Raw genomic sequence first — 26863 nt, 5'->3', positions numbered from 1 at the left:
ATCTTTTATTTCTCTCTAAATTTCTCATACTTTAATAAAGCAGTTTTGCACTTCATAATCTCCTGATAATGACTCCCAAGGTCTTTCACATTCTGTTAATTTCTTCATAAAATTCCTGTTTTCAGTCTATCACTGAGCAGCTGTCAAGAGGCTCTGCTCTGCAGAACAGGTGAGACATGCTGAAATTCTATTTATAAACATCTGCTGGTGTCTCAAGGCCACCACAATTTACCCCCTCTAACTGGAAGGGGGCCAGAAATTAAATAGTTAAGATTGATTTTACACCAGTCTAGCTTGCACAATATTACGCCACACCCCTCTTATCACTTGATGGCTAACAGGTAAGTGAATAATAGAATTTTTCTTCATTAAGAGATTGAGACATTAAAAAAAAAAAAAAGAAAAGAAAATATCAAGTTCTCCAGAAATCTAAGTTGTAAACTGAGACACTTTAAACCCTCCAAATGTAACCAAACATAATTGCTTATATCTCTCAAACAGTTCATATGACAGATTTCTTAAAAGCCAAGAGTGATTCCACAGGGCAGAAGGTTTACACAAACACCTTGCAGCAGCAACTCCCAGCAAATGATCACAGAAATCTGAACAGGAATACTGCAAGGCTAAGCAGAAAGTATTACTTATAAGATGTTCACATCAAATGGCACAAAGGAGCTACCACTACAGAGAGGAGCTACAGTCCTTGCTTTCACTTCCTGCAATCCAGCACTGGAAACTGTAATGTGCTTGAAAATATTTTACTGGATGTTTTTAAAGTGGTTTTCTCCTAGACTGAAAAATCTCAATCCTACTTCCAAAGTTGATAGGATCATTTGACTAAGAATTTCTGCATTGTGTTTATCTCCAGATACTTTCTGAGAAAGATTAACACAGCAAATGCAAGCTCATCCACAGCTTAATGTTTGAAGGCAGCTCCGTTTACAGAAAAACAGAAGAGGTTTTTCTCTGCAGTAAACACAGGAAGTAAACAGGGAAGCTCTTCTGCATTTACCCTGCCCCAGAAGAAAAGTTTCCCCCAGTGCTATTATGCACTGGTGATCTTCTATCACATGATAGCTCTTACCAAAACAGCCTGAATGTGCATGATAAACAATACTTTAAAATCTAAAGGTCTAGCCACTAAAGTTACTTACCCTTTGACTGGAATTTACAACATCAAGAAAACTGGCTTCACTGACTAGATGAAGGAGGACATAGATTAGGTAGTATACCTGGAGAGAAATCAAAAGCTTTAGCAGTCAAAGCACCATTATAACTCTTCACATCTAGAAACAGCACCATCTCTGCTTTCTGGAATGAATCCTCCAACAGCCACGCCAATGGACAAGTTTATCAACTTATCTGCCTAAATAATTTGAAACAGTATAGTCACACATTAGAAACATTTTAAAACACTATTACATTGTTTTAAATAACCTAAGTAGCCCGTAAAGTTTTCTGTGGTTTTAATAACTGAAAACTAAATTCAGCAGTTGGCTTTATTTTCCCATCATCTACCTCCAGATCAAAACACTTGCTGAGAGATTCCATGATAACCACTCAAATAACCAAACCAATATTCAATTTTGGAATACTAAACCTTTGTAACACTTGTTTGAGAGAAGAGATTAACAAAAGATTCATAAATCTTTTACTGAAGCCTGCAGGTGAAGGTTTGGCTCAGCACCAAACACTTTTCACTGTTTACATCACAAGGGAGGGAAGATTGTCCTCTGATTACAGAAGTTAGGACTCAAGACATCCTCATGACTCAGAAAATCTGACCATTTCCCTGTTTACAAAACAGCCCAATACAAGTTCCTCCACCACAGGCTATTTCTTTCCTTCCTCCATGACTATAACCAAAAATAATAATATTTTAAAGATGAACAGTAACAAAACAGTGGATTTACAATTCCACATCCAGAAGTGTCTACAGTTAAAGAGTAAAAGAAACATTCCCCAAGTTGCATAAAATATATAAATATATAAAATATATAAAAGATGCATAAAAAAACAAAAGCAGAAAGGTACTATTGGCTATATACCTTGTGTTCTAGTTCTGCATGAGGGTGGTTTTCATCATCTTTCTGCTCCTTCAGTCCCTCTCTCATCTCTCTCATCTTCTTCAGTAGATAAGAAGGTTTCATACACACCAGAAAGTGATGCAGAAGAAACATCTACAGATACAAGCATTAACAAATTGGACTGATTTACTGACAACAGCAAATTGGAAACTGAGTGTCACTACAATATTAGTTGTCTATTAAGACAAGGACAGAAAAAGGATTTTTAATTAACAAGGAGGTTTTCATGCTTTGAGTAATTTTTGATTATTCACAGACTTCAGTGTTCATACACTGCCTCAATAAAAGATCAAACCTATGAAAAGGTTGTCTCCACATGAATACAAAAGGAAGACAAAGAAGTGTAGACCTCTTTCCAATGACTAAAATTAACGTTTAGACACATAAACAAGCACTTAGAAGCTGCAGAACATGCAGATTACACACAAGGGCAAATACACTTTTAATACTAATCTAAACAGAAAATTATTGATTGGTCATTTTGCAAGGTTCTTGAAAATAGGCTTACAATATTAAAACATAAAACACAAAACATACAATATGTACGTTTTCTAAACTTCCAAATTACACAAAGAAAACACGCGTAAGCAGTACCTGCTTGTCACTGTCATCAGGTATTTCTACATGCTTTTTATAAAGAAGTTTTGCAATTATCACTAGGCTAAGACGTCTTCTTACTTCCCTGAAAAACAATTTTAAAAAATTATGTCCCATAGAATTTCTCAAATCCACAGTTTCTACAAAGTATGTGAGGCTATGCATGGCTTCCCTAGACATAAACTGGCATGCAACTATTAAACAGGATTTTCTGAATACAGGTGCTATATAAACCAGTAAGTAGGCTAGTAAAACAGAAGTACCCTTAATCTCATTGCAGCTCAGCTTCTGCACAAGTAAACAATGCTATATACTCGTCTCCAAGCCTGAAGTTAATGACCCAACTAATTCTCCTTGCTCAGTTACATTGTAATTTATTCATTTCAAAGATACAGAACTCAGAATGATGCTTAGAAACAGACATGAATCACCCAAAGAAAACTTAAATTTTGGTCATTCAGACAAGAATTAGAGCGATGGATGTCAGAACCTGAAGCTAAGCCTTTCTTTGCTACAGGGTACCAAGAATCCATAGCCCAGAAACTCCATAAAAGATTTAACAACGCTTTTTCTCAGCAGAGGCGATCAGGAAGCTACACATGCACACCAAGAATTGCACATACATCTGTAACATATGAGAAAACACAAATGCTTTTTTTTTTTTAGGTGCCATGTAATAAATACTGCATTTTTTAGACTTTGGGCTTATACAAATAAACCAGCTGTTAATGACCCCACATATTTCTGATGCTACAGTGTCGTTACCTTCCACGCTCAATCCAGCTGGGCACGAGCTGAACAAGCCACAGGAGGTTGTGGTGATTACTGGAGAGTTCACTCACTGCCAGGCACAGCTCAGGCATCTTTAAAAGAACAACAAAACATCCTGAAACTGGAGAATGGCTGTTTGCTTTATTTGCAAAGGAGCACATACCTACTCCCCAGAAACACAGGCAACATAAGTGGTAAAAGGAACTGATCTAACAGGAGATGAGGTACATAAAGAAGTTTCTGCATTGCACCTGAAGGTGAGTCTGCTAAATACTATTTAAACTAGGGTAGTTGAGATCAGAATGTTTTTAATGACATCTTACCAGCATAGTGCAATAATTTCTTCCTTCAAAACTACCATTTTAAACATACAGCTATTTCAGCACACAATCTTAAGATAAACAAACTCTTTTAGAAGAGGACAGGCAACTTAATGTTACGCAACAAAAACCCTCTCAGTATACCCACCCACTTCCTAAATCTCACACAAACACAAAGCTTTGAATTTTTCATATTGTTATACCTACTATTATTGAAAATTCTGTATTACATTTTCAGCCAGTACTTTTCTGACATGTCAAAAAAGAAAAATAAAAAAAGGAAACTTCAAAACAGAAGTTGCAGTTTCACAAAACTAGTGCAATAAATTTATGAAGTTACCTTTGCCTCCCAGTCTTTTATATTCATCAGAAGCTTTACGAAAAGGCACTGAAAATCTATCAGAGGAACTTGTTTTAACTGTTTCTCCAAACTTATTTTAAATAGCAATATAAGCAGCAGCCACATTTCTCGATCAGTATATCCATCTTGAATTACTGACATACAAAAACCTAGAAACTTTAAAAGAAATACAAAGCATTAAAACCCAGAATTATTTTAGCTTATTTTGAAGCATGATGAGAACTTAAGTTTTCCACATTCACATTAAAATATACCTCAAATGACATACTGTTTTGGCAACACTTGTGTACTAACATGTCCCCATCTCCCAGTAACAGCACCATTTTTTTTTTTAATACCTGCTGGAGATTCTTTTTTTTTTTTTTTGAGCAATGACAATATTCCCCAGACACTACCGGAGCAGGAAAGATCTTTCTCTACTACACAGATAATCCTCCTTTAATTGAAGGAAAGGCCAAAAGATTTTTTAAATACTCCAGTAATACTATCCACTGATTTAAGTTTTCAGTATCTTCTATGTGAAGGAGCCAAGATGTTCTATAAAGTGCCACAGCTGGAAAAGGGAGGCAGCAAAACTCTGCAGTTGTGAGTGAAACCAATGGAAGTCAAGAAACTGAAATTAGCAAAATGCCTGCAATAAACTCTGCTGAGTGTGAAGCTGAAGCCTCAGGATAGCATCTACTCAAACACAGGCTCAGAACTAGACTGCAAACCCCATCCTCCCTCTCAAAAGAAAACACAAACACAAAAAAAGAAACCCAACCCACAAAAACCTTGGAGTTTTCTCACCTTAATCACATTAATTAAATTGTTTTCAAGTAGACTGGGGAAAGCTGGACTGGCAGAGGCTATGTCTTCTCTTGGCTGCTGTTGACTCACTGTTTCTTGCACCTGACTTCTAATAGAAGAAACACAATCTGAGCAAAAAATGAACGATTTAAAAGCCCACAAAGGTTTATTGATACCAAACTGAAGAAAAAAACCAAAAAAACCCTGCATGTTTCAAAATGCCTTCAAATCAAAATAACCCTCAGTTACACAGCATCTAACACTTATATCTAACTCAATTTGTAGCCAATTATTTTGCCCAGCTATTTAGCCAATATTCCTGCAAACCTTTATTAAGAAGATGCAGGACAAAGGAAAATGCTCTGGTTTGCTGAATCCTTACCTAGAAGGCATTGTTTGAATTCCAGGGTTATTTATTCTTACTAAGACCTGAGCCAAGAACTTTAAAAGTATGGGAAGGGAAAGAAGAACCTTCTGATTCTACATTCTAAGCGCACGACTTGCTTTCACAGGATCTAGGCAATAAATATCAAAAGGAAAACACTTACAAAATATCATGCTCATTAAAGGTGGGTTGAAGATGTTCCAATGGAAAGAGAGATCTGAACCCAATACCCATATTGACAAAAACAGCTGATATATCAGCTATTGAAGGAATCCATGGTTTAAACTGTTCATCACTGAGGGAAGCTACAAATAAAAGACATGGAATGGATTAGTTTAAATTTAGTTCTCAGCATTAGTTCCTTTTAAGGGAAACAAGCTCAGCCGTTTGCATCAATTCTACCAGCTCTCATCTCAGAGGAGTCAGTACATTGAACAATAAGATTACTTTCAGAACAAGGAGGGAGGAAAAAAAGTCTAACACAGTATTTTACACTAGGGAAACATCTTGCCTACATAACAGGTCCATTACTTTTAAGTTCCACCCATTTTCCAGCACAGCTCTCTTTCATCACAAACAGCATAACAAGCAACAAGGCAATATTTTCATCTAAGAGAACCCATAAATTACTGCCTGTGTAGGTAAAGGTAAGAGGGTGTTATCAGAGTGGGACTGGAAGTAAAGCTAAGCAAGATTTGAAAACAGGCAAGGTTTCTGGAATAGAAGTGGTAAACAAGGAACTCCCAGCCTTAATTGTTTGAATGTTCATTCATTATCTTGAACTGTTCATTCAGAATCAAGCCTAATGCCAGCAAGGCACAAAATAAAGGAGGCTACATTCCCTCTTATATCAGCACTGACTTCAAACAAGAATTAAAATATGGGGTACAATTTGGACAGGCCTGAGCAAATACGTCAAGAGAACCATATTACTTTAACAATGTTAACTGGTAGCCTTAAATGAATGTCACTTTTCATGGATCTGAACGAAGACATGGGGAACATACAAAGGAACTTGTAGTAGAGAAATATTTGAGTACAGACAAAGGAAGAAGACAAAACACAGAAGATATTAGCAGCACTGTGGGCTGAAGCAGATCCTTCAAAGTGTTTCTGTGCAGGTGTATGATTCACTTCACTTTTGTCATTTATCTGGAAAGTAAATCACGAAGTGCTACATACTGGGTATGACAATGTGAAAAACATCTTGTAGTCCTTAAGCTACAAATGTCTGCATCATCCAAAGTAAAAGATGGAAAGGAGGGCAAGCTTTTGAGCAGACTGGGCTTCTCTTCAGGTCAACTCTATTTGTGAAATACCAGAAGTGAGTTTAAAAGGCTCCGTACTGGAGGCACTGCTCTGGAGGTACGTGCCAGGACCACGTACTGTGGTACAGCTGGCACACACTCAGTGAAGACCAATGCCCAGCATTTCTGCGTTACAGTAGTAAGAAAAGAGCCAAAATTAATCCAAAATCACCCCACAGAACTAGTACCTTTTACTTCCTCACTAAGACTTTTATAAACTGAAGAAAGGAGAAGTGCTTTCATTCAGGTGGTCAGTTTTCCATCTTTCAAATACTTACAGTTTTTTAGTGTTATCTCCATCAATTTGTCTAAGATCTGGGTGGAAACACAATAGTCAGGATGAATAGACATCATCTGTGAAGAAAGAAGAAGCTACACATCAAAAACCAAACTGCATGATGGCATCAGTTTTCTTTTAATTAGGAAAAAAGCCCACATCAAACCAGAACAAAAACAACACCAAACTTCTCAGCAGACTAAAATGAGTAACAGATTAAAAAACAAACAAACAAAAAAACCTAACCCCAAAGCCCCTAAAGCAAGATACACCAACGCTGTGTATATTGATTATTTCAAACAGTGCAAAGATTATATGAATATTTTAAAATCAATTATTTACAGTATCAGAATGCTGTAACCTCATGTTGATTTATAAGAAGGTTCTGAGGGTTAAGAGAACAGAAAGTATCACGTACCCCTTTGGAACCCATTTGCATCTGTGGTCAAAATGAGCTCCCTAAGCAGGAGTGGAGGCAACAGAGTTAACTACACCTTTTTCCAGTCACATGCAAGTTGGGCATATGCAATACTAAACCCAAACAATGACTACTTAGTTTTTCCACATAACTATAAAAACATGACTATGAAGTACAGTTCAGGTTTCTTGGAGCACTCCACTGGCTCAACAAAAACTTCTTTTTCTCCCCCAGGTGCTGGACAATTTCCTGCTCTCTAAGTGATCTGAATTGGCTCACACTTCTTCCTTATTAGAGGAACACCAGAGCTCATGGAGAGGGGGAAAGCAATTTTTTACTGGCTGGAGGGAAGGACATGGAAGAGCAAAATGTTTTGGTTTTGGCAAATGTCAAAAGGCAGCCAATAGACTGAAGCTGCAATTTCCCAGGCGGTCCAGATTTCTTTTTTGTTTCAGGTGCAGTTAGAACGTGGCAAATAATAACTGGAGGGGGGCATTTTCTGAGTAACAGCACTGTGTTAATTCCTGGGGATTCAAACACTGACACACACATCTTGAAAGGAGAGAGTAACCACACTTCCTTTGAGAAGGACTCCAGGCTTCTTCCTGAGCGATAAGGTACCTTTTCCAAATGAAAATTATCTGATAATGCTGGTATCGCTGATGATTTAGAAGATGATATATGTAGAAAATGGTACTTTTGCATACTGCAGCATGTATTGTTTCTCTAAGGGTGGAAGGAAATAAGATTAGCATTTGCTCATAATTTGGCCCACAGTATCTCTCCTCACCTACTGTGTCCTTTTTCAATGCAGTAGCATTTATGAACATGGAGCTTTGCATTCACTCAGAGGGTACAGAAAAGGCTCTCTTGTTTTACCCTTAGTGACCATCAAAGTATTTCAGACTGAAGAACAAATCAGAACCCATGGGAAAAAAATAATATCTCATTTAGAAGTTGTTAATGGAACAGATCACAAACTTCTTCAACTGGCTTCCAGGAAAAATAGTAAACACACAGAGAGTTATTATAACTGCATGAATAGCACAGACTCACCTGGAAAAGCCACTTTAGAATTGGTATGGGACACAATATGCAACTGTAAGCAGAATTTAGAAAACCATTAACAGCTAAAGAAAGCTGCTGCGTTACACCAGAACTGTAAGAGAAAAATGGGGGCAAGGAAAGAGGATAAAAATCAGTTAGTGGTTTAATCATCACTTTCACAAAAACATAAGAACTTTCTCACCCCTCAGATCATCATCAATAGCAAAGAAAGATCTGATTATGCAAAACAGATGTTATTCTCCTGCTATTACTTATATAAGATACCATAGTCATCAAACCTTGATTTTTTAATAGCAATCAAATTTACAAATGTCATGTAGAACAACTATCTTTCTCTCTAGAAAGCCATACTATACAGTCTGGAAACATCTGTATTATTAGGGAATAATAGTGTCAAACAAACATTGATTTACACTATTGTACTATGAACCACTATGCCTGACTACACAGACAGGCTGCTATGCTCAATGAGACTATTAAATAAGATTTTTAACTGTCCAATGACCTTCACCAACACTTTCAGAACAAGAGAGAAAAAACATTGTTTTCAAAAATTTTAAAATACCCTTTTAAATAAAAGATCTGGAAGCAAGCTAACAATTAAAATCCAACAGGCTAATTGCACTGTGCAAATTTGTGGGGTGCAAACAGCAGCTGTTGGAAGAACGGAAAGCATGCCATTGCTATTACCGAATTATTGTAGCTTTAGTCACAGGGATGTACTCAGCTGGTCAGAGCAGGGTGCTGATAACACCAACATCATGGGCTCAAATTCCATATGGAACATTCACTTAAGAGTTGGACCTGATGATCCTTGTGGGTCCCCCTCCTAACTCAGGATATTCTGTGACTCTTCTTTAGAAAATTAGGGATGTCATAAGCAGCTGAATTAAAAATATCCAGTTTCCCACATATCCTTCTTTAGTCTCCTCTATTCTATCTACTAAATCAGGTAAATCTGTCAAGAGATCTGTGTCCTAACTCCTACATATACCCTCTACCTGCCTGACTGGTAAGACCTCCATGTGCCAACTGGGCAGCCAGTACGTGCCAGCTGTGCCAACAGGGCAGAATGCATAAGCAATTAAATCATAATTGCCTTCTGCAAGGGATGACTAGTTTAATTCTCATTCCTCCAGTCACTGATTTACAAGATGCTTTTGAAGCTCATATCCTTGTGATCTCCAAAACATATTAATAGAAAGGCCTGAAGCCAAAGGAGTGTATCACAAACACCACTTCCTCAAGAGATGAAAAGTCACTCTCCTCTTCACACCCACAATTGCACATACACATGTACAAAAAATCCTTTAAGAGTAACTGAATTCTCTCAGTTCCTCTGGTAACAAAATAGCCAATGAAATAACCAGAAATTTTCAGGATTTACACTTGTGGCATTAGGCAAGAATTTGTCCAGCTATTTGTAGTCCAACAGCCTCATAAATATAGAGCAGAAATGCCTGAGCAGTTGTTTATGTACACACAGACACACTGGTGGCTCAGTGACTGAACTGATGTCAGAGATCCTGACCCTCTGCAATCCTCATTAGATGAGGCCTCAAGTCCCAGGCCCATCCAGGACAGAAGCACCAGAAGTCTTTCAAGCAGACATAATGTAACACTAGAAGGTCACAAATAGGTAACCACAAAAGTCTTTTAGTCTGGGGTTAGTTAAACTTGTGTTCATTGTAACGTGTCACTTCTGCATTTGTCTTCCACAAACTGGTAAGGCAATCAACGATAGCCCAGTGTGGGAGAAATATGGAAGAGGCCAGAACAGCTGTTTTTCCTCATGTCTCATTTAAGAGATTTTTCAACAACTCCAGAGGAGGAAAGCAGGAAGCTTCAAGTTACAATTTACTGTTCTGTAAAGCTAACCCAGAAAGGAAAATTCCAGGGAAAGGCAGTCAGTCTTGCCTATTTACTAAGGCAGAGCTCATTTGGATGCAGAGATAAAACAGTACCTTAAAACCGCTAAAATGAAAAAGAAAATTGTACAAGTAAACACAATAAAGTGAAGAGGATATTCTTACTTAAGAAGCAGATTTTCTATAGGATTTTGAGGGATGAGGTGAAAATTCCTCAGGTCAAGGTTATGTTGAGTGAAGATTTTCCCAGATGCTGATAAATCAAATATTTCTTCTCCAGGGTGGTTGTCAGGTATGACATAAGTTACTACTGAAAATCTCTTTATAAACGCCCTGTAAAATTCAAGATTGCTTTTATCAGTTCAAACACTGAGAAGCTATTTGCCAGTTGAGACAGTTATTTGCAGGTAGTGAACACATCAGTTTCATATGAAAGCTGAATTGTTAGAATACAGTCTCACCCAAGAAAACCCACCCAACCCCAAAAGATTTTTAAAATGGTTCTCATTAAACATATTAACAATTGTTGGAAACAGAGAGAGGATGGGGGGGAAAAAAGGCTAGAAAAGCAAAGAACAAGATTTAATTGGTTTTGGAGTTGCAAGGACCTGTGTTCTTCTGAGAGATCATCTCCACTGGCATTGTCCTCATTTTCTCCATCTGAAGCATTGTCCTCTCTTTCTATGTCTTCCTGTAACCATTTCTCCATTTCCTCTAACCTGAAATAACAGCAGCAGCAGAGCATATCATCACCATTTAATATTTACAACAAAATCAACAAAATCCAAGCTCTGAATGTGAGCCCTTGAGTCAGAAGCCAGTTACACAAGGCAAAAGCATGCAAGATGTTGCATCTGTGTAAAACCCAAGCATCCTGCTATTCCAAGATACAAAGTGAATGTTTACCAAACTTAATGAATTTCCAACAGCACAATCAATCACTGGTTTGTCAGACACAAATACACTCAACCAACTTCTGACAAAGTTTTTGTAATTGCACAAAACTTTCAATCTTGTGGCTGAATGTTTATTTTTTTCTAAGCACCAAACAAGTATTTTATTTGTTAAACAGTATTAGTTGCAGGAGTATCTGCTATTCCATGGGCAGTCAGCCCATAGTTACCAGGGTCAGATTCTTTAATCAAAACAGTTAATCACATAAACAGCTAAACACATATACCCATCACCACCATTTGCCATTAACACATAAACCACATTTCACTTCTTACCCGAATGATCTCTTGTAAGAATACTCATTAGCTCTGTTCACTGACCTGTGTAACTACTCAGACACCAATAGTCTGCACAACTTTGGGAACCAAAACTGAGCTACAAATGCCTTTGAAGAAACTAGTACAGTCAGTCTACATAAATATTTCTATTTCATGCCTGAGCAGCAGCTGCTAGCTGGCTCAGTGACCTAAAACGAAGGCATCAATAAATTTAGCCTGGCTCTTCAGGGGTAAACAGATGTATCACAAATCACTCCTTGTTGCTTGGAAGGAGCCTGTCATTCAGCTTTTACTGTTTATGCAACACATGTAGGTCCTGTCAGTTCAGTTGTATGTTGGTGGCATCAGCAGGCAAAGCTTAGCTTGCCTAATCAAACTCCATCAGTTCTGGGGAGACGAGGCAAATCTAAGCTTCTACAGAACCATCTCACATATTTCAAACCAGCTTTAAGAAACAAACCTTCTAGATTCTTCTTTCTCCTTCAAGAGATGATCTAAGCTGTTCACATATGACACCTTGCTTATAATAGGAGCCTTAGAAAGCTGTAAATGAAATAGTAAGACATTGAAAAAACACCATAAGGCATCAATTCATTATTAGGCAATAAACAATCAAAATAGAAACCTCTTCCAATTTTAATGATATTTTACATGCAGATATAAACCTAAAGGAGACCCTGCAAAACAGGATGATTAACAGTTTAGGTTTCTCCGTCCCTTGACAATTTTACATAATGGTCAAATCTCTCTCAATGACTAATTTAGCAATAACTGCGAAACAATGGATCTGAACAGTGAAGCGAGTCTCTGCATGTCTGGGCCTGACCTTCATCTAACCTTCACAAAGAGCATTACCATCAGAAGCTTTTCACCTCACAGCTTTACTATTATTATCATCCACTGAGACCCCGGGAATCCCCATTTTTCTGCATGAGACAAGAAACCCCAAAAATTATTCAGTGCCTTTTTTTACTTCCAGAGTCCCTAGAGAGCGAAATTCCAGTGTTTGCTAAATCGCCTCTAACTTCATCAAACAAAACAAAGCTTCCAATCAAAATCCCAATACAAAACCAAATTAAGGAGCTAATAAACAGAATTTTAAAAAACCACAAACAAAACGCACAGTTTTAACAAATTTTGCTAGTAGTTTGTTTTTCGCTAGCCAGTCTTTTATTCAGCTTGTAGCAGACAACAGATTTCAAATCTTTTATGGCCATGATTCCATTCTTTGGACAAGCACAGCCCTTCTGACACCACCCTGGTATTCAGCTACCTTTTAAATGTAAAAAGAAGCATGTCTTTGTGTGGGAAATTTTGTAGGAAAGCTGAAGACTTCTTAGCTTATTTTATATTTGGTTAATATGTGTCAAGTAACTGTTGAACAACCGAGGAATCAAAACTTTATTCCAGTGTGCACATATGGCCCTTCTTGCAAGGGAAGAAGGTCAGTATATGCAAAAACCATGGTCATGGAAATGCTGGGACAGTTCTTAACTGTTTTGTCTTACTTGACCAATAATTATACCTTGAACAGGCCAGGCCAAATGTTGCAGTCACACACATATCCCACAAGCATTTGATCTAGGCAGCATGTGTTTATCAGGCTTAACTATTAATTAGGTATTCATGTTGGCTGAAATTGTGAAATGCGTATGAAACCGCACAAGTCTGATCTGTTACAATCTTGATTACAGAATGATAACAGATTAAATAATTATGACTGCTCAGCATCTGCCCATAGAGATAGTAACTCAGTCAACAAATAAACCCTATTAGAGACTGAAAAACATGAGGAGAGGGGGAGGTAGAAGAGAGAATTTACACAGGTATTCTGTGTTTGTTTTCCACTCTAGGAATTAGTGATGGGCTGACTCCAGCCAGCAGCTAAGCACCACACAGCTTGGTCATTTCCCCAGCCAGTGGTGCAGGGCAGTAAAAAGAAAAGTAAGAAAAGCAAAGGTAAGAGAATTCATGGGTCAAGATAACAACAGTTTAATAAGGGAAAAGGGATAAGCGAGAAAAGAAAAAGTGATTCAAAGGCAGTCACTCAGCACCTCTCACAAGCAGAAGAATGCCCAGCTACTCTGAGCAATGGCTACATGCCAGACCAACTCCCCCCACTTACTTCTGATTGCTGAGCATGCCATTATGTGGCATGGAATATATCCCTTTGGTCATCTGGGGTCCAGGCTCTCCAGGCTCTGTTCCCTCCCAGCTTTTTGTCTGCTTTATGGGGGCAGCATGGGGAAAAAGCCTTGAGGCTGTGCAAGTACTGCTCCACAACAGGTAGAAGACTGGTCTATTATCAACACTGGTTTTGTCTAAAACACACGGCACCATACAGCTGTTATGAAGAAAACTAATTCCAACCCAGCCAGGCTCAGTACAAAATCTCTTTGTTGAAATACAGCCATTTCCAACCTGTACCAGCTGTCAGGAATGCCACACTAAGACCTACTGCAGGACCTTCCCTATCAAAACATGATTTTACAATAAAACTTCAAAATCACTACCTATTTGACAACCTCTTATTGAACAAATGAGCTAATTTTTAAAAACACAGACCAATTCATCACCATAATATCCTGTACACAGGGATTCAAACACGTCAGCTATCCCTTGTGATCAGAATTCATTCAGCTTTTTGAAATCCTAAAATACTTCCAATTCCCATTAAATACAACCTCAAAGAAAACACCACACTTACTCATACACAGATCTCTGACAATCACAGACTGTGTCAAGGATATATGACTGGAGGCTAGCACACAGATCTCTGAATGTCTACATCAATTTCCTCCAGTTAACTTCAGCTCATAAAAATCTTACCTGACTAGGAAAACAAAAACATTGGACTGCACACATCTTCTAAACATAACCTCCTAACTTTAGGGGGGGGGGAAGCAAAAAACAGAACTCGTAAAAACCACCAGAAGGCACACAGCTAAACCAATCTGGCTGCACAAACCATCTTTCAGCCATTCCCAGGACAAGCACAGAACAAGCACATCCCCTCTCCAACTATATTGTAACTGTACAGCAGCACAGGACTCTTAAGCCAAGTAATCAGTTTTGCAGGCAACTAATTCTGAATTACCATGCATTATGAATAAGGGAGAAAATCATATAAAAATACAACATAACAAAGCTGATTATCTGCTATCTCATTATACTCTGCTGTAGCTTTAATGGGCATAATGCGAATCAGCAAGAGGTGGCTGAGTGTTGGTGCAGAATAGATTTTTGACTAAAATTAATGTAAAGCAACCATTACCAATCAGTCACACACATCCTGACTGTTGTTAGCAAGGGGTTCTACTGGTACCACTTAGACAAAAACTTGACTGAGTCTACAACGTTTACTCAATTTTTGTAGAGGACACAAGACAGCCACAGTTTGTGCCCTGCAAGGTAGTGGAATAGGTACTAGAAGACTCCTGGACAACTCAGCTGCTGGGGCAACTTGCTATTTGTTTGTAAAACCAAGCTAAATAGCAGAAATTAGTTTTCTAGAACACCTGAACAAGTTGCTGTCTGTATGTGCCAGATGGAACAGGGAAGGTTGGAGGCAATTGGATTTTTGAGTATGAGAGGTCTTCATCCACCAAAGCCTCTGTCTGTGTTTTGGTGGGTACCTACTAAACAAAATTTAATTCTCCTAAAATGTGAAACATGGGGTAATAACTTAGCACCCACTGAGCCTTGCACTGTGTTAAAATCTACGTTATTTTTCTTGCAGATAACATCCATAAAAGAATACTTGAAACAACATGCTATTTTGGTTTTTAGCCACTTACATGAAGCTTCAGTAATGGAGTTACGGTGTCCTGAGAAAAACTGTCAAAAGAGTCTTCCAGGGTTCCTGCCTGTGGTTTGTGACTTGAACTGAGCATTTTTTGCAGTGGCATTAATGCTTCTTCCTCCTTCTCCTCTTCTTCATCATCATCTAGAATGGATTCCAAAATGTCATCTTCACTCTCAGAGCTGCTTTGCCAATTTCTGTCCAGCTTGGACTTGTTTGTAAAGTTCCTTTTAACTTCTAGTTCTCCTGAGGTTTGTGAAGACTCGTGGCCACTATCCATGAAAGATTCTTTCAAAGACAATGAAGGGGGAACACTTTTACCAGTCTCTGGGGACAGTCCAAGTTTCCCAGAGATTTCCATTCTACTAGAATCAGCAGTATTTTCAGAAACTTTGTGGTTTGTATTTGAAAAACTGTTGCTGGGCTGAACAATGTATCCTTTATTCCGTTCATGTCTTTCTGGTCTTTTATCTTGCTCTTTCTTAACATCCCATACCTGAGATAAGCCAGCAACCTGGAGAGGGGATTTCATGCCTTTTGTTTGTGTTAAGTGGTGGGGAGAAGGCAACACAGTACTTTTTTCCTGAGAAATAGGAAGGGAGTTTTCCAAGAAAAAGCATGAGTTAGCCAGCTGCAATTGATTCTCTTTGGTATCCACAACAGAAATGTGGTTATTTTTAGCAGGGCTGTGTGCAGAATATGAAGATGACAAACCTACAGTGGAGTAATTATTTTTCTCCTTTTCATTGCTTGAGTTGAGGAATTCCTCTGAAGGAGTCAAATCATGTCTAGACACAGCAGCAGGCTCCTTGAGTTGCAGAACATCATCATACGGAGACTTTAAAAAGATATTTTTTACAAAGTCAGACCTTCTATTTTTGCATTTTGAAGATGATCTACTAAAAGCAGGGTCATTCACTTCAGATTGATCTGAACTATCCACATCCACACTCATGGCAGTGTGTTTTCTTTTCCCAGGACAGTCTCTTTGTTTGGGTATCCCAAAGGACACCGTAAAGAAGTGTGAAGGAACAGCTGGGCTCTTTGGTGCACCAGAGGCCATCTCAGATGATGCTCTAAATGCATGTGGAGGAGATGTCTCATGTTCTAAAACCTGTGTTAGCCTTGGCTGAGATGGGTCATCTAGAAAGTGTTAGAGAAAAAAAGAAAACACCGTTATTATGTTTGAAAAATAAAATAAAAATAGTAGTAACTTTTAAAAATCAAACATGTAACAGCTTTCCATTTAAAAAACTAATGTCTGTTTTTAAGTCAGCTAGGACTAGAGCAGCAAAGAGTGTGATGGGTTTCCACAGCCAAAGACCCCCTTTTTTTTTTTTAAAAACCATTTATCTTCCTACTGACCTACCTCAAGCTTCTACTCATATAAGCTTTTTAGATTCTGTTCTACCTCCCATAGAACAAAATTATGTTGTTAGAAGGTATGAAAAGCAACAAAAAAATACCAGTTAAACTTTAGTGGTTGGTTCAACAAGACTATTCTTTCTGGATTAAGCTGAAAGGCAAAATTTATTAACCACCACAGAAAATGTGCATTATCCAAAGTGCAAGAGAACCCATAAAAATAATTTGGGATCAAGGTTTTAAGACAATGAAATACCACAAATTCTAATTAAGTTACAATCAACGTGTTTTACACTAAAATCACAAATTACTTTTTAAACTCTTCAAACTTGCCATGTATTAGAAATAACATTGACTATACAGCAATAATTACTGTTTTAGTAAAAGAAAATAGAAAACATAATTTCAAGGGAAAAAAAAGCCATTAAAAAGAGCTATGAAGTCATGAATCTGATTGTTTAATTAATACTATATTAACAGCACTGCTCATACCTGAGGCAATCTCCCTTGAACCAAAAGGCATTATTTTTCTTATAGAACATCCATTTCCCTAAAAATAAAGACAGAGGGAGAAAAAAATGTTAATTGTATATTTTTTAAAACCAGTGTTGAATCCAGCACAGACTTAGTTCCACACAACCCCAGAAATATGTTAATAGACCTCATTTCAAGACAAATTTAAAACACAGCTGCAAAGATCTCAAAAAAAGAACTATCCAGAACCCAAATTATATATTTTTCTTCAGATTAAAAGTGGCCTGTAATGAAATATTACATTTGTAATAGGACCACTCCCATCTCTACCTAAACACTGTGGTTTAAATGCATAAATCTGAACTGCTATTAACTGCAACTTTTAAATAGCAGAAATTTGCCAGTCTGCTCTCTAAACTACATTGTAAGAAAACACAAGATTATAAGGCATTTAAGATAAAAGCATCTTTTTTCTACAAAATACAATTTCAATTTACAATTTCTGTTGCATTTCCATGCTTGCATCTAGCCCAGCATATCTCCCCTGCTTTTAAAACAGGATTTTTCACTTATTGTACAATGATTAAGAACCCAAGCATGACCTAAAACTTAAAAAGGAATAGCAAAAGAACAAACTTCTGTTACATCTGAAAAAGGCAGCACCAAGAATCTGATCCTACTGTGTAAAATTTAAAAAATTAAAGAATTACAAAATTCATATGCACAATGGGTCAGTGATTTCCACCTTTAATAACCCTTTTAAAGACACCTGAACCAAAATATTTGTTCCTTAGAATGGCTTTACAGGATGTGGCTTAGATTGTTTCAATTTCTGCATCTCCCATTCCCTTTCTCTGCAGAGAGCATCCAATGACAACCTAAATGCAGAATCAGTAGCAGGGCAGGGCAGTGGGGAAACCTGGCTTGAGCACAGAGATGTGGTGCTCACAGTGCCATTATTTCCAGCCCAGGCTTTTCAAGTATCACCTTCTGGTGGTAAAACTCATTTGTCAGAGTCTGAGCTGGAGTCTGTGAGATCCACATAGCCAATTTTTTCTTCCCAACTGTTTCCATAAGACAATGGTGCTCTCCTTACACCCAGACATTTCTCATTGCTTCCCTGTTCTGGCTTGGCAGTCTCATCCTTTTTGGCCAAGGAATACCTCCGAGACCCTGCGGTAACAAGGAGTTTCTGTATCACAACTTTTGGGTACAATAAACCCAGGGCCCTGCACACTCTGCCATTCTCTGAAATGCTTACACTGTCCTTTTCCAAAAGACACCTACCACAGGACTTGTTTGGTGTTTGGTCTGACATCTTTTTCTTCTGACCTTCTTTGGAGAAGATATATTCCTTTCAAAACCTTCAGTGCGTAAAACTGACAGCCCCAGTCCTTCATCCTTTACATTTCCTTTGTCTGGTGAGGACAGCACAGCTCTGTCTTTATGGCCATGGTCTAAGAGAGGAAAGAAAAGTTCAATTATTCACAAAAATTATATTGGAAGAAAAAAAAAAAAAACCACCAAAACAACAAACCTTATTATACTGTATTACTTTATATTTTCTCTCTCACATGTAATCCAAAATTAATTTATTTAATCATCCAGGTTTGCTACTGCCATGCAAAGAATCACATGACCTAGGATTTAGCTTCAGTTGTTATAAACAATCTGGCTTAAGCATGAGACATAACTTGAAATAGTAATTGCATCACTATTTAAAGAAATTAATTTAAACAGGAAATTGACATTTTCAGTTATGTTTTTAGAAAAAATGTAAATGCACTCATTTTGACATATTTGGTAAGCTATATTCATTATGCTGCTGCTCCAATATGGAATGAGATTGGACTATCATTCTGCACACTTACATAATTAAAATTCATATAAATATCTTCCACTTAAAAAAAAAAACATATTTACCTTGATTTAAAACTGGTTTGAAGAATTCTGTAATCATCTGGTTTCTGAAGAGAAAACATAACTTTATCTTTTTAAAAGAACAATACCTAAATGGCCATTCAGTGAACGTTGATATAATTAAAATACTGTAAATTATTTCTACGATTTTCTTTAATGCCAGCAGCTCTTATTTCTGATAAATCAGAAAAAGCATCATCATCCTCTTCACCTTCTAGCCTTTGCTCTGCTTGGCTAATGAAGTCAACCTGTCAGCTTCCTCACTCAAACTGTTTTCTTTATGATCCTAGTAAATCTTAACCACTCTTCCACCTTAAACTAGGTTTTCCTGAGTAGGACTGACTTCACCTGCATCCAGTATTCTAGATGAGACCTCACCAGTACATTATGTGGTGACATTATAGATTTAACAGCCTCCCCATGCTGACTATCACTCTGACCTGCTAACTCAAGTTAGCATCTCACCTGGCTTCCAACAGAAACAGCAGCCAACAACCACCTACAAGATAATTATTAGCATTAAATCAGAAGTCTTTTCTCTGGCAAGAGCAACTGGGACATGAGAACACCAAGGCATTCTCCACTGAAGAATATCACTTCTAAAAATGGGCAGATTGGCTGAACAACGTGCAACTTGAACAATAAAATACATCAGGATCCGTGAGCTTGGTATCTTCATCTTCTGCCACACAGTTTGCTAATGACTTTAAGGCTATACTTAGTGCCTGTTTTGGAAGCGTCTTGAAGTTCAAAGTATTCATGTGAGAACAATTGTTCACGTTGTTGCAAGAACAGCAGAGGTTGGTTCCACCTTTTCTTGTCTTTCTGTACCTTCCAAGATGAAGTTACATTGTTAATGCCTGAGCAACACTGATAAACCAAGGCAAAACCTACTCACTCCGGAATCTAAGATAACATATTCAAGTATCCATACATGACTGTGCCCCCACAGACTCAGTCACCATTTTTGAAGCTTAGGCCAGAAGAAGCTGATTAATTTGGATTTAATTTTCAAACTTTCTTTAAGCTTGTAACCATCGCTTCTGCATTTTCCCACATGGCTTTTGCATTTTTAGCACCTATAGAAATACAAAAAGCTGTTTATAATGCACTGATACTTCTTAGATCAGGACACTGGCAAGCAGTGATATTTGAAGATACAGTAACTCAGTGAAAAGCCACCTGTAATCAGAATCTCTGAGTGCACAAAACTGTGGTTTTGGTTTACCAAAGAAAGCAGAGAAACTACTTGTCAAAGACCGGCTGCCTCCAACCTGTCCCAGCTCAGTTTGGCACAGGCTGAAATATGTGTGTTCTTCTCACATGCTACAGCAATGGCGTTAAAGAAATTTTTGACACCAGGCTCTCAACTCCATTAGACAGGTTCACTGGCACAAATCAGTCACCTGGTAGCTCAAGCTGGTGCCTCAAAAAAGGGATCACAAACAGAAATCCCTGGGCAATTACACCCTTACAATCTGAACTCCCCAGCAGTCCAGACCAATAGTGATTTTAGGGTCTGGGGTCTTGACAGTCTTCACCAGTTCACTGTTCTGCTACCCAGTGGCACTCTGTGGTTGTATTCACACCCTCTTAGGTTGTTTCAGGGGGATTTTCACTTGGTTCTGTGGTCCATGCTGTAATATGGTTGTTATTGCTTGTGTACCACGATTTATGGGCTGTCCACTCCAGCTATTAATTTTTAGGTAATATTTAAGCCATTAATATTGCCTGATCTAACTACTGGTAATGTTCAGGTTATTAGCCCCAGGTTTTGCTATAATCCGTCTTTGACTTACTCAACAGAGCCGTGTAGTTCAAGATAAACTTGCAGCCTAACAACTCTTGCTACTTACATCACTCAGCTACTTTCAAATAAGAGAAAATTTTCAGCACACAGGCTCCCCACACTTCAGTTCAGCAGAAGAATCAAAGGCTAAAATGCAGGTTTATTCACTGTTTTTGCTGCTGACCGATTTGTTTTTCTGCCCTAGACCTCCCTGCACTCCACCCTGGCCTCACCTGCTCACAGCAAAGCCCTCTCCACCTCGCATTCCTCAGGACACACCCGATCTCAAGCTGCAAAATCATCCAGTGCCCACAGCTTTCCACATTGCATATACTTCCAAACCCTTTCTATTTTCCTAACTAAGCAACTGTACTTCTTTCTTCCCCATTACAGCCCCATCTGCATACGAAGCACTGCTGGCAGGCCACATCTCATCTTCAGTTACCACCCAGATTCCTCTCTGCACCTAAATCTTGAAGACAAACTGTGAGGGACTGAAATGTTAAAAGTCTTTGACTCAAACAGTATTGCTGAGGCTCAAGTTTGCACCCCCCCAAGCTGAAGGGGAGAAGGAGAGAGTCTTTGTGTGTGGTGGTGAAACCTCTGATCTGCCTAAGACAAGAGAGGGTGTACACCCACCACCAGAGGATGACCACAACAAAACAAGCCGGGGGCTGAGCCAGATAAGGGACAAGGCCGGTAAGGCACAGACTCTTAGAACTGGGAAAATGCTTTTTATCGTGCCAATGTCCCCCTTTACACAACTGGCTCAGGTGTAAAACAACACCTTCCCCACTCAGGGGGAGGCATGGGGATATTCACACTTAGGCCTCAAGGTATTTATCCCTTCTGACAAGGCATAATGTGAGAAAACATGATGTGAGAAACAGCAGCCTAAGATGGGGTCATAAACCATCAAAGAGCCCCGAAGTGCCCCCAGACTCATTTCTAGGGCCTTGCAACAGACAGTGTTAAACTCACCCTCTCCAAGGGAGGTACCTGGGCATTCCCACCTGAACGTCTATTAACCCAATGAACTCTGTGTTTTGGGGACTTCCCCCATCCCTGACTGATCAAAACTGCAAGCACCACTTTGACCAGCAGACATCTGAATTGCAACAATCAACCGGAACCATGATGGTGATATCTTTCTGCAACCAACTCTTATCCTTTCTTTTTCCTTCTTTTCCTTATATATTTTCTTAGGTGGTATTTGCATACTTTTATATTGTTATATTACTAGAGATAATAACCAGAATGGCTACATAGCTCATTTCCACTGCAACCTATTCTAAAATAAGCCCTGTGTGTGTGTATATAAACACCAGGTATTCAGTGTTCCTTCTCTCTAATCCGCCCTAAGGGACCTATTAACAAGAACCTCAGTTACTCTGGCCTTGGGGGCAGCTAATAACAAAACCAAAACCAGGGCCTTCTGCCATCGCTGTCCTTGTTTCCACAGCCACTGATTGCAAGTGACTGCTTATGTCCTTCCCATATTGTTCTTTTTGCTGTCTTTTATTCTAAATCCAAGAGCTTTGTAACAAAATTTGTCTATTCCATGATCATACAAAGCCTTGTACAAAATAACAGGGAATGAAGGCACTTCCCTTCTCCCTCAAGTTTTATTTGAATGGAGAGATGGTGAGTGATTAGTCTGAGACTAATTGTTTGAAAGTGCTTACGCACCAGTATTTCCTCCTTTGCATTTGTAACTCCGCTTTTTGGAGTGCAAGGGCTAGGAACTGTCCAGCCAAGATTCTGTTTCGTGTCTCAAACAAGGAAGTGTACTAGAAACTTCAGACAAGAGCAAAGGGTGGGGAAAAGAAAAAAAGAAAGGATGTAATACAGTACAAGGAAGAATGTGAAAAAGAAGTGGGCCTTCCAACCTGCTTTCCACATACATGTGAAAGTACAAAGAGAACATGTGACTTCCTACGTGAATGGGGCCATAACTGTTCACGTGCCATTCCCAGGAGAATCTCTATCCATCAGTAGGAGGTTACTGTGTTTCACTCTTTTGCTAAAATGAAAATCACAGTTGTTTAATGTATCTACATCAACAATTATACAGCTCCGGTTAACACTTTTCAGCACTATATAGAAATTCAGCAAGACCTTTTATCCCAAATAAAAACGATCACACCGTTTTTTGTGAAATCGCAGCTTGACTGAGACACCAGGGAGACCACAAAATCCAAAAGAAAACACAAAACCCATAAATACATGATCTCACCTGACAAAAGAAAAAAGCTACGCAGCCAGGACATGAACCTAACTGACCTTCCAGGCCTTTCACAACTAAGGATGCAGCCTGCATGGAAGAGGGAAAGAGGAAACACTTTCACTTGTCTTAAAAAATAGCCCCCTGAGCATTTGGTAAAAGTAGTTAGTGTTTACAGCCATATTAGTGGTTATCTCTGGCTGGATAAAAACTATCCTTTTAAAAAGCTGTACTGGAAATACTAACAACAGCTCCAAGACAGCAACTCCACATAACATAGGAAGAAACTACAAAAAGCTACTACATCTTTGACAAAATAGAGCACCTTGAAAAGCACAAGAAAGAACAACAACAACAAAAAATCACAACAAAACCAGCCAAAACAGAAACTCACACAGAAAATTTCAGTCTTTTAGAGAACTGCAACAAAACTGAAATTGCACAGTTTCACTTCACTTTCTAGGGCAAAAAGTAAGACTGAAATAGCGAACTTCTACCCTGTCTCCTTAATTTAAATGACAGTGCTATCAAAACAGAGGATCTGAACAAAATAAGGTACTACTAATAGCATTAGAAAATTATGACTTGTCTCATTCTGCAAGAAACAACTCGGCAGCCTCTGAAAAACCTCAAGTCTTTGGCAGAATTTGGATTTCTACTTAGCAGACAAGTTTGCCAAGTCTAAAAACACTGTTACAGACTGCCACTGCTTTCAGCGGGCAGCGTCCTCCAACACCGTTAGCGGGGCAGGTCCCGGCCGGAGCAGGTTTGGAAGCCGAACCGACACCTGAAGTTCTCGGTTAGAGCCGAACCGCTGAAGCCGCGCAGCTCTACAGGTGGGCTGGGTAACGCCAGGGCAGGAGCTGGGACGGCACATGGGGGACGACTCCGGGATTTTGAAGGATGTGCTGGAGATGCCAGCCAGAACTTAGCTGGACACTCCCTTCAGTCTCCCGGACGCTGCCAGACCCCCTGGCCAACAAACACCGGCACCATGAGCCAGTTCCGATGAGGAGGCCCCGGCCGGGCCCCTTCCCGGCTGGAACACCCCGGGCAGGCTCCCGGGGAGGTCCCGGTAACCCCCGCCGAGCCGACTCCTGCCACCTGCCCTGGGCAGCGCGGCGCACGCCGGCAGCCGAGGCGTCCCGCTAGGCGAGTGCCCGGCGACGACCGCGACCGCTCCTCTCCTCTCTCGTGCCCCGCCGGTACCTGCAGTCATGGGCCGCCTCTCTGCCCGCGGCCGCCGGCGTAACATGGCGTCGGGACATGGCGAAGGGCGGGCCCGGAGACGGCAGCCCTTCGCCGACCGGTCGGGTCATGGCGCGGGCGTCCCGGCAGAGCCCGAGCGGCCGAGAGGAGCGGTGGGAGCGGCCGCCCCCGGCAGCATCGCCAGAGCCGCAGCTCGAACGCTCCGAAGGGCCGGAACACCCCGCGAGGCCGCGGGTCACGGGCGGGAGCTAACGGGCTCCGCTCTTCCTTTTTTAATGGACTCGGCCGCTGATTGGCTGAGCGGCTACACCAGCGGCGTCTCCCATTGGTTTCTTTCCGCAGGGGGCGGGACAGGAAGCCAAGTCGCAACTGTGATTGGCTGCTGGAAGAACGGAAGGCGGGAGCGCCGTTCCTCGTCCGAGGGAGGAAGGGTTGTTTGGCGCCTTGGTCTCGTGCCAGATCCCACCGCCCGCGCTGCCGCTCTCTGATTGGTGCGCTCGGGGCAGGCCCCGCCCCCCGCGAGGCCCCGCCCCGCCTCCCCGGGCGGGAGCGCTCCTGAGGGCATCGTCCGGCCCCGAGGGGAGCGTCCTGCGGGGAGAGCGGGCGCGGACCGCCTGCAAGCTGCAGGCCGTGCGGCTGGCACTGCGTCTGCGAGGAGATCCAGGCTGCACAGCCCTCTCCAGAGCCGCGAGACAAGGTGGGGAGGCTAAAAAGTTGGAGTAACTTTTTCTAAATCACCCACAAAATCACCACAAAACCTTGTGGCTTCCCGTCCGCGGCCTTCTATGCAAGATTCCCTCTGTGCTTGGACTTCCCCCAGATAATGCATCCTTAGTGTAATCCCGTGTCCTGCACCACCACCTAGCAAACATTTTGGACAAAAACTTGGGCTAGGCAACCTGAATACCAGACTCGCCTGCTCAGAGAACGCCAGTACTGCTATCGGTAATATTCTGTGCAAATTCGCATAATTAGTCTGTAAAAAAGCACTATCAAAATGTTCCCACAGCAGTTGCTTTAGCAGTTCAAAGCAGGCACTGCACAGATACGAGGTTTTCCCTGCTTGTGGTCTGCAGGACTATGACGTCCTACAGTCATAGATTCGTTTAGGTTGGAAAAGACATTTAAGACACCCTGAAAGCTCTCTGGGACAATTTGTGCTGAAATCTGTTTTTTGTTGGGGTTTTTGTTGGAGGTTTTGTTTAGCACTTTCCCTAAGAGTGGAGATGACCAAAGCCACTGTGTTTTCCTGATGTTTTTCTTGGATTCAGAAACACCAGGAGGCAATTGACTCAAATGAAAAGGAGTGACCCACCCCACGTCTCTTTTCACACCCAACCTTAGGCTGGCCTAGGGAAAGGCTACAAAGCAGAAGTAACAGTAACACAGAACTGGAAGCACAGGACAAAATAGGAAAGTGGTTTTTGAACACCTGAATATCTGAGTCTGCCTCTGTGCTATGCACTCCACCCCCTTTCATCATGCCCATCCCTCAGTCTCTGTTTTTAAAAAGCTTTGAGCCATGTAATTTCTCATCTCTTAAACTCAGCCTCAAAAGCATAAAACACTGGCTGCCATCACAACGTGCACCTTGCTTCTTCCTTGCTTGAGCCTGTCCTACACACATTCTGCTTTCAGCTGCAAGCTCTCTGCCCCAGGGACCACCTATGACTAGTATGTTTGTAAAGAACCTTCCTGGAGTGGATCCCACTGTTTGACACCACGCATCTAGACCCACTATGCACAGCAGTATAACAAACCCATGTCCATGCTGGGTGCAACTTCCTTGAGCAACAAATGAGGAACAGTTTGACTTGCTGTCATATAGATTTGATGGAAAAGACAGTAGTGTATATTTGAAGTACCATTAATAAATGTTAAAGTTTCATGCCCAGTGTTAGCCAGGAATTCCAGAAATATTTCTATAACACATTGAAGGAACAGGTAAAACTGAAGTCCTAAAAACATCTTCTTTATCTTTCAAGTTTAATACTTTTACTGTGGAAAACTGGAATAGACGTAGAGGCATTTCTACAGTTAAGTCACCTGAAGTCATAAAGAGTTTTTAAAAGACGACAAAGGAGTTGGTTACAGAGCAGCTTCGACAGAACATCCAATTCCAGCATTGGTGATGGTAAGGTGAAGCTGTTTATCACAGGAAGTAAGGATGGATTTCTGAAGTGGCAGAGGACTATGAAACTCTCCTATAGCTCTAAGTACAAGAATAAAAGCAAACATGAGCAGTGAGGCTGCAAAAGGAAGATTTTGCTAAGAAACCACAGGGAGTGGCAGGTAAGGACAAAGACCAGTATCATCATGAGTCTCACCCCCTTGGAGATTAAGTGTTGTATATCACTTTTTCCCTGATAACAGGACCAAGGCTGTGTGGAAACAGATCAACCAGTATTTATTAGCATACCTGATATTAAGTTGTTGTAGTCGACTTACTAATAGCAGATCGTTATCCAGACAGTAAACTCAGTTATTCTGTCATGATTCACACACATGCCATCACTCGTAGTTACCTGGTAAGGAAGGAAAAGCTGACCACAGTGGTCTTCTCAGATACACACTGATGTGCCACTGGCTTCAGGGTCAAT

The 26863-nt window shown here is 40.2% G+C and overlaps 1 protein-coding gene across 2 annotated transcripts in view; it reads right to left on the bottom strand.

Moving 5' to 3' along the window:
• The window catches only part of SLF2 (SMC5-SMC6 complex localization factor 2), a 30114-nt gene extending 5590 nt beyond the window's left edge, over positions 1 to 24524 (bottom strand). The window contains exons 1-17 of one of the 2 annotated variants that reach the window (XM_048311250.1): positions 24264 to 24524; positions 19045 to 19088; positions 18409 to 18578; positions 17140 to 17197; positions 15278 to 16425; positions 11941 to 12023; positions 10857 to 10967; positions 10414 to 10581; positions 8369 to 8471; positions 6896 to 6971; positions 5474 to 5615; positions 4926 to 5034; positions 4116 to 4292; positions 3450 to 3547; positions 2682 to 2769; positions 2049 to 2180; positions 1155 to 1232 (exon numbers count right to left, since the gene is read on the bottom strand). In XM_048311250.1, the coding sequence (XP_048167207.1) occupies positions 1155 to 1232; positions 2049 to 2180; positions 2682 to 2769; positions 3450 to 3547; positions 4116 to 4292; positions 4926 to 5034; positions 5474 to 5615; positions 6896 to 6971; positions 8369 to 8471; positions 10414 to 10581; positions 10857 to 10967; positions 11941 to 12023; positions 15278 to 16425; positions 17140 to 17197; positions 18409 to 18578; positions 19045 to 19088; positions 24264 to 24373 (2895 nt within the window). In that variant the 5' untranslated portion in view covers positions 24374 to 24524. The remainder of the gene's footprint in view (positions 1 to 1154; positions 1233 to 2048; positions 2181 to 2681; positions 2770 to 3449; positions 3548 to 4115; positions 4293 to 4925; positions 5035 to 5473; positions 5616 to 6895; positions 6972 to 8368; positions 8472 to 10413; positions 10582 to 10856; positions 10968 to 11940; positions 12024 to 15277; positions 16426 to 17139; positions 17198 to 18408; positions 18579 to 19044; positions 19089 to 24263) is intronic. The other variant, XM_048311251.1, reaches the window with a different exon arrangement.
• Positions 24525 to 26863: the final 2339 nt, after the last annotated feature.

The sequence above is a fragment of the Corvus hawaiiensis genome, chromosome 8 (assembly GCF_020740725.1).
Source record: "Corvus hawaiiensis isolate bCorHaw1 chromosome 8, bCorHaw1.pri.cur, whole genome shotgun sequence".
NCBI classification, from domain to species: domain Eukaryota; kingdom Metazoa; phylum Chordata; class Aves; order Passeriformes; family Corvidae; genus Corvus; species Corvus hawaiiensis.
This window is presented reverse-complemented; position numbering and strand designations above follow the sequence as displayed.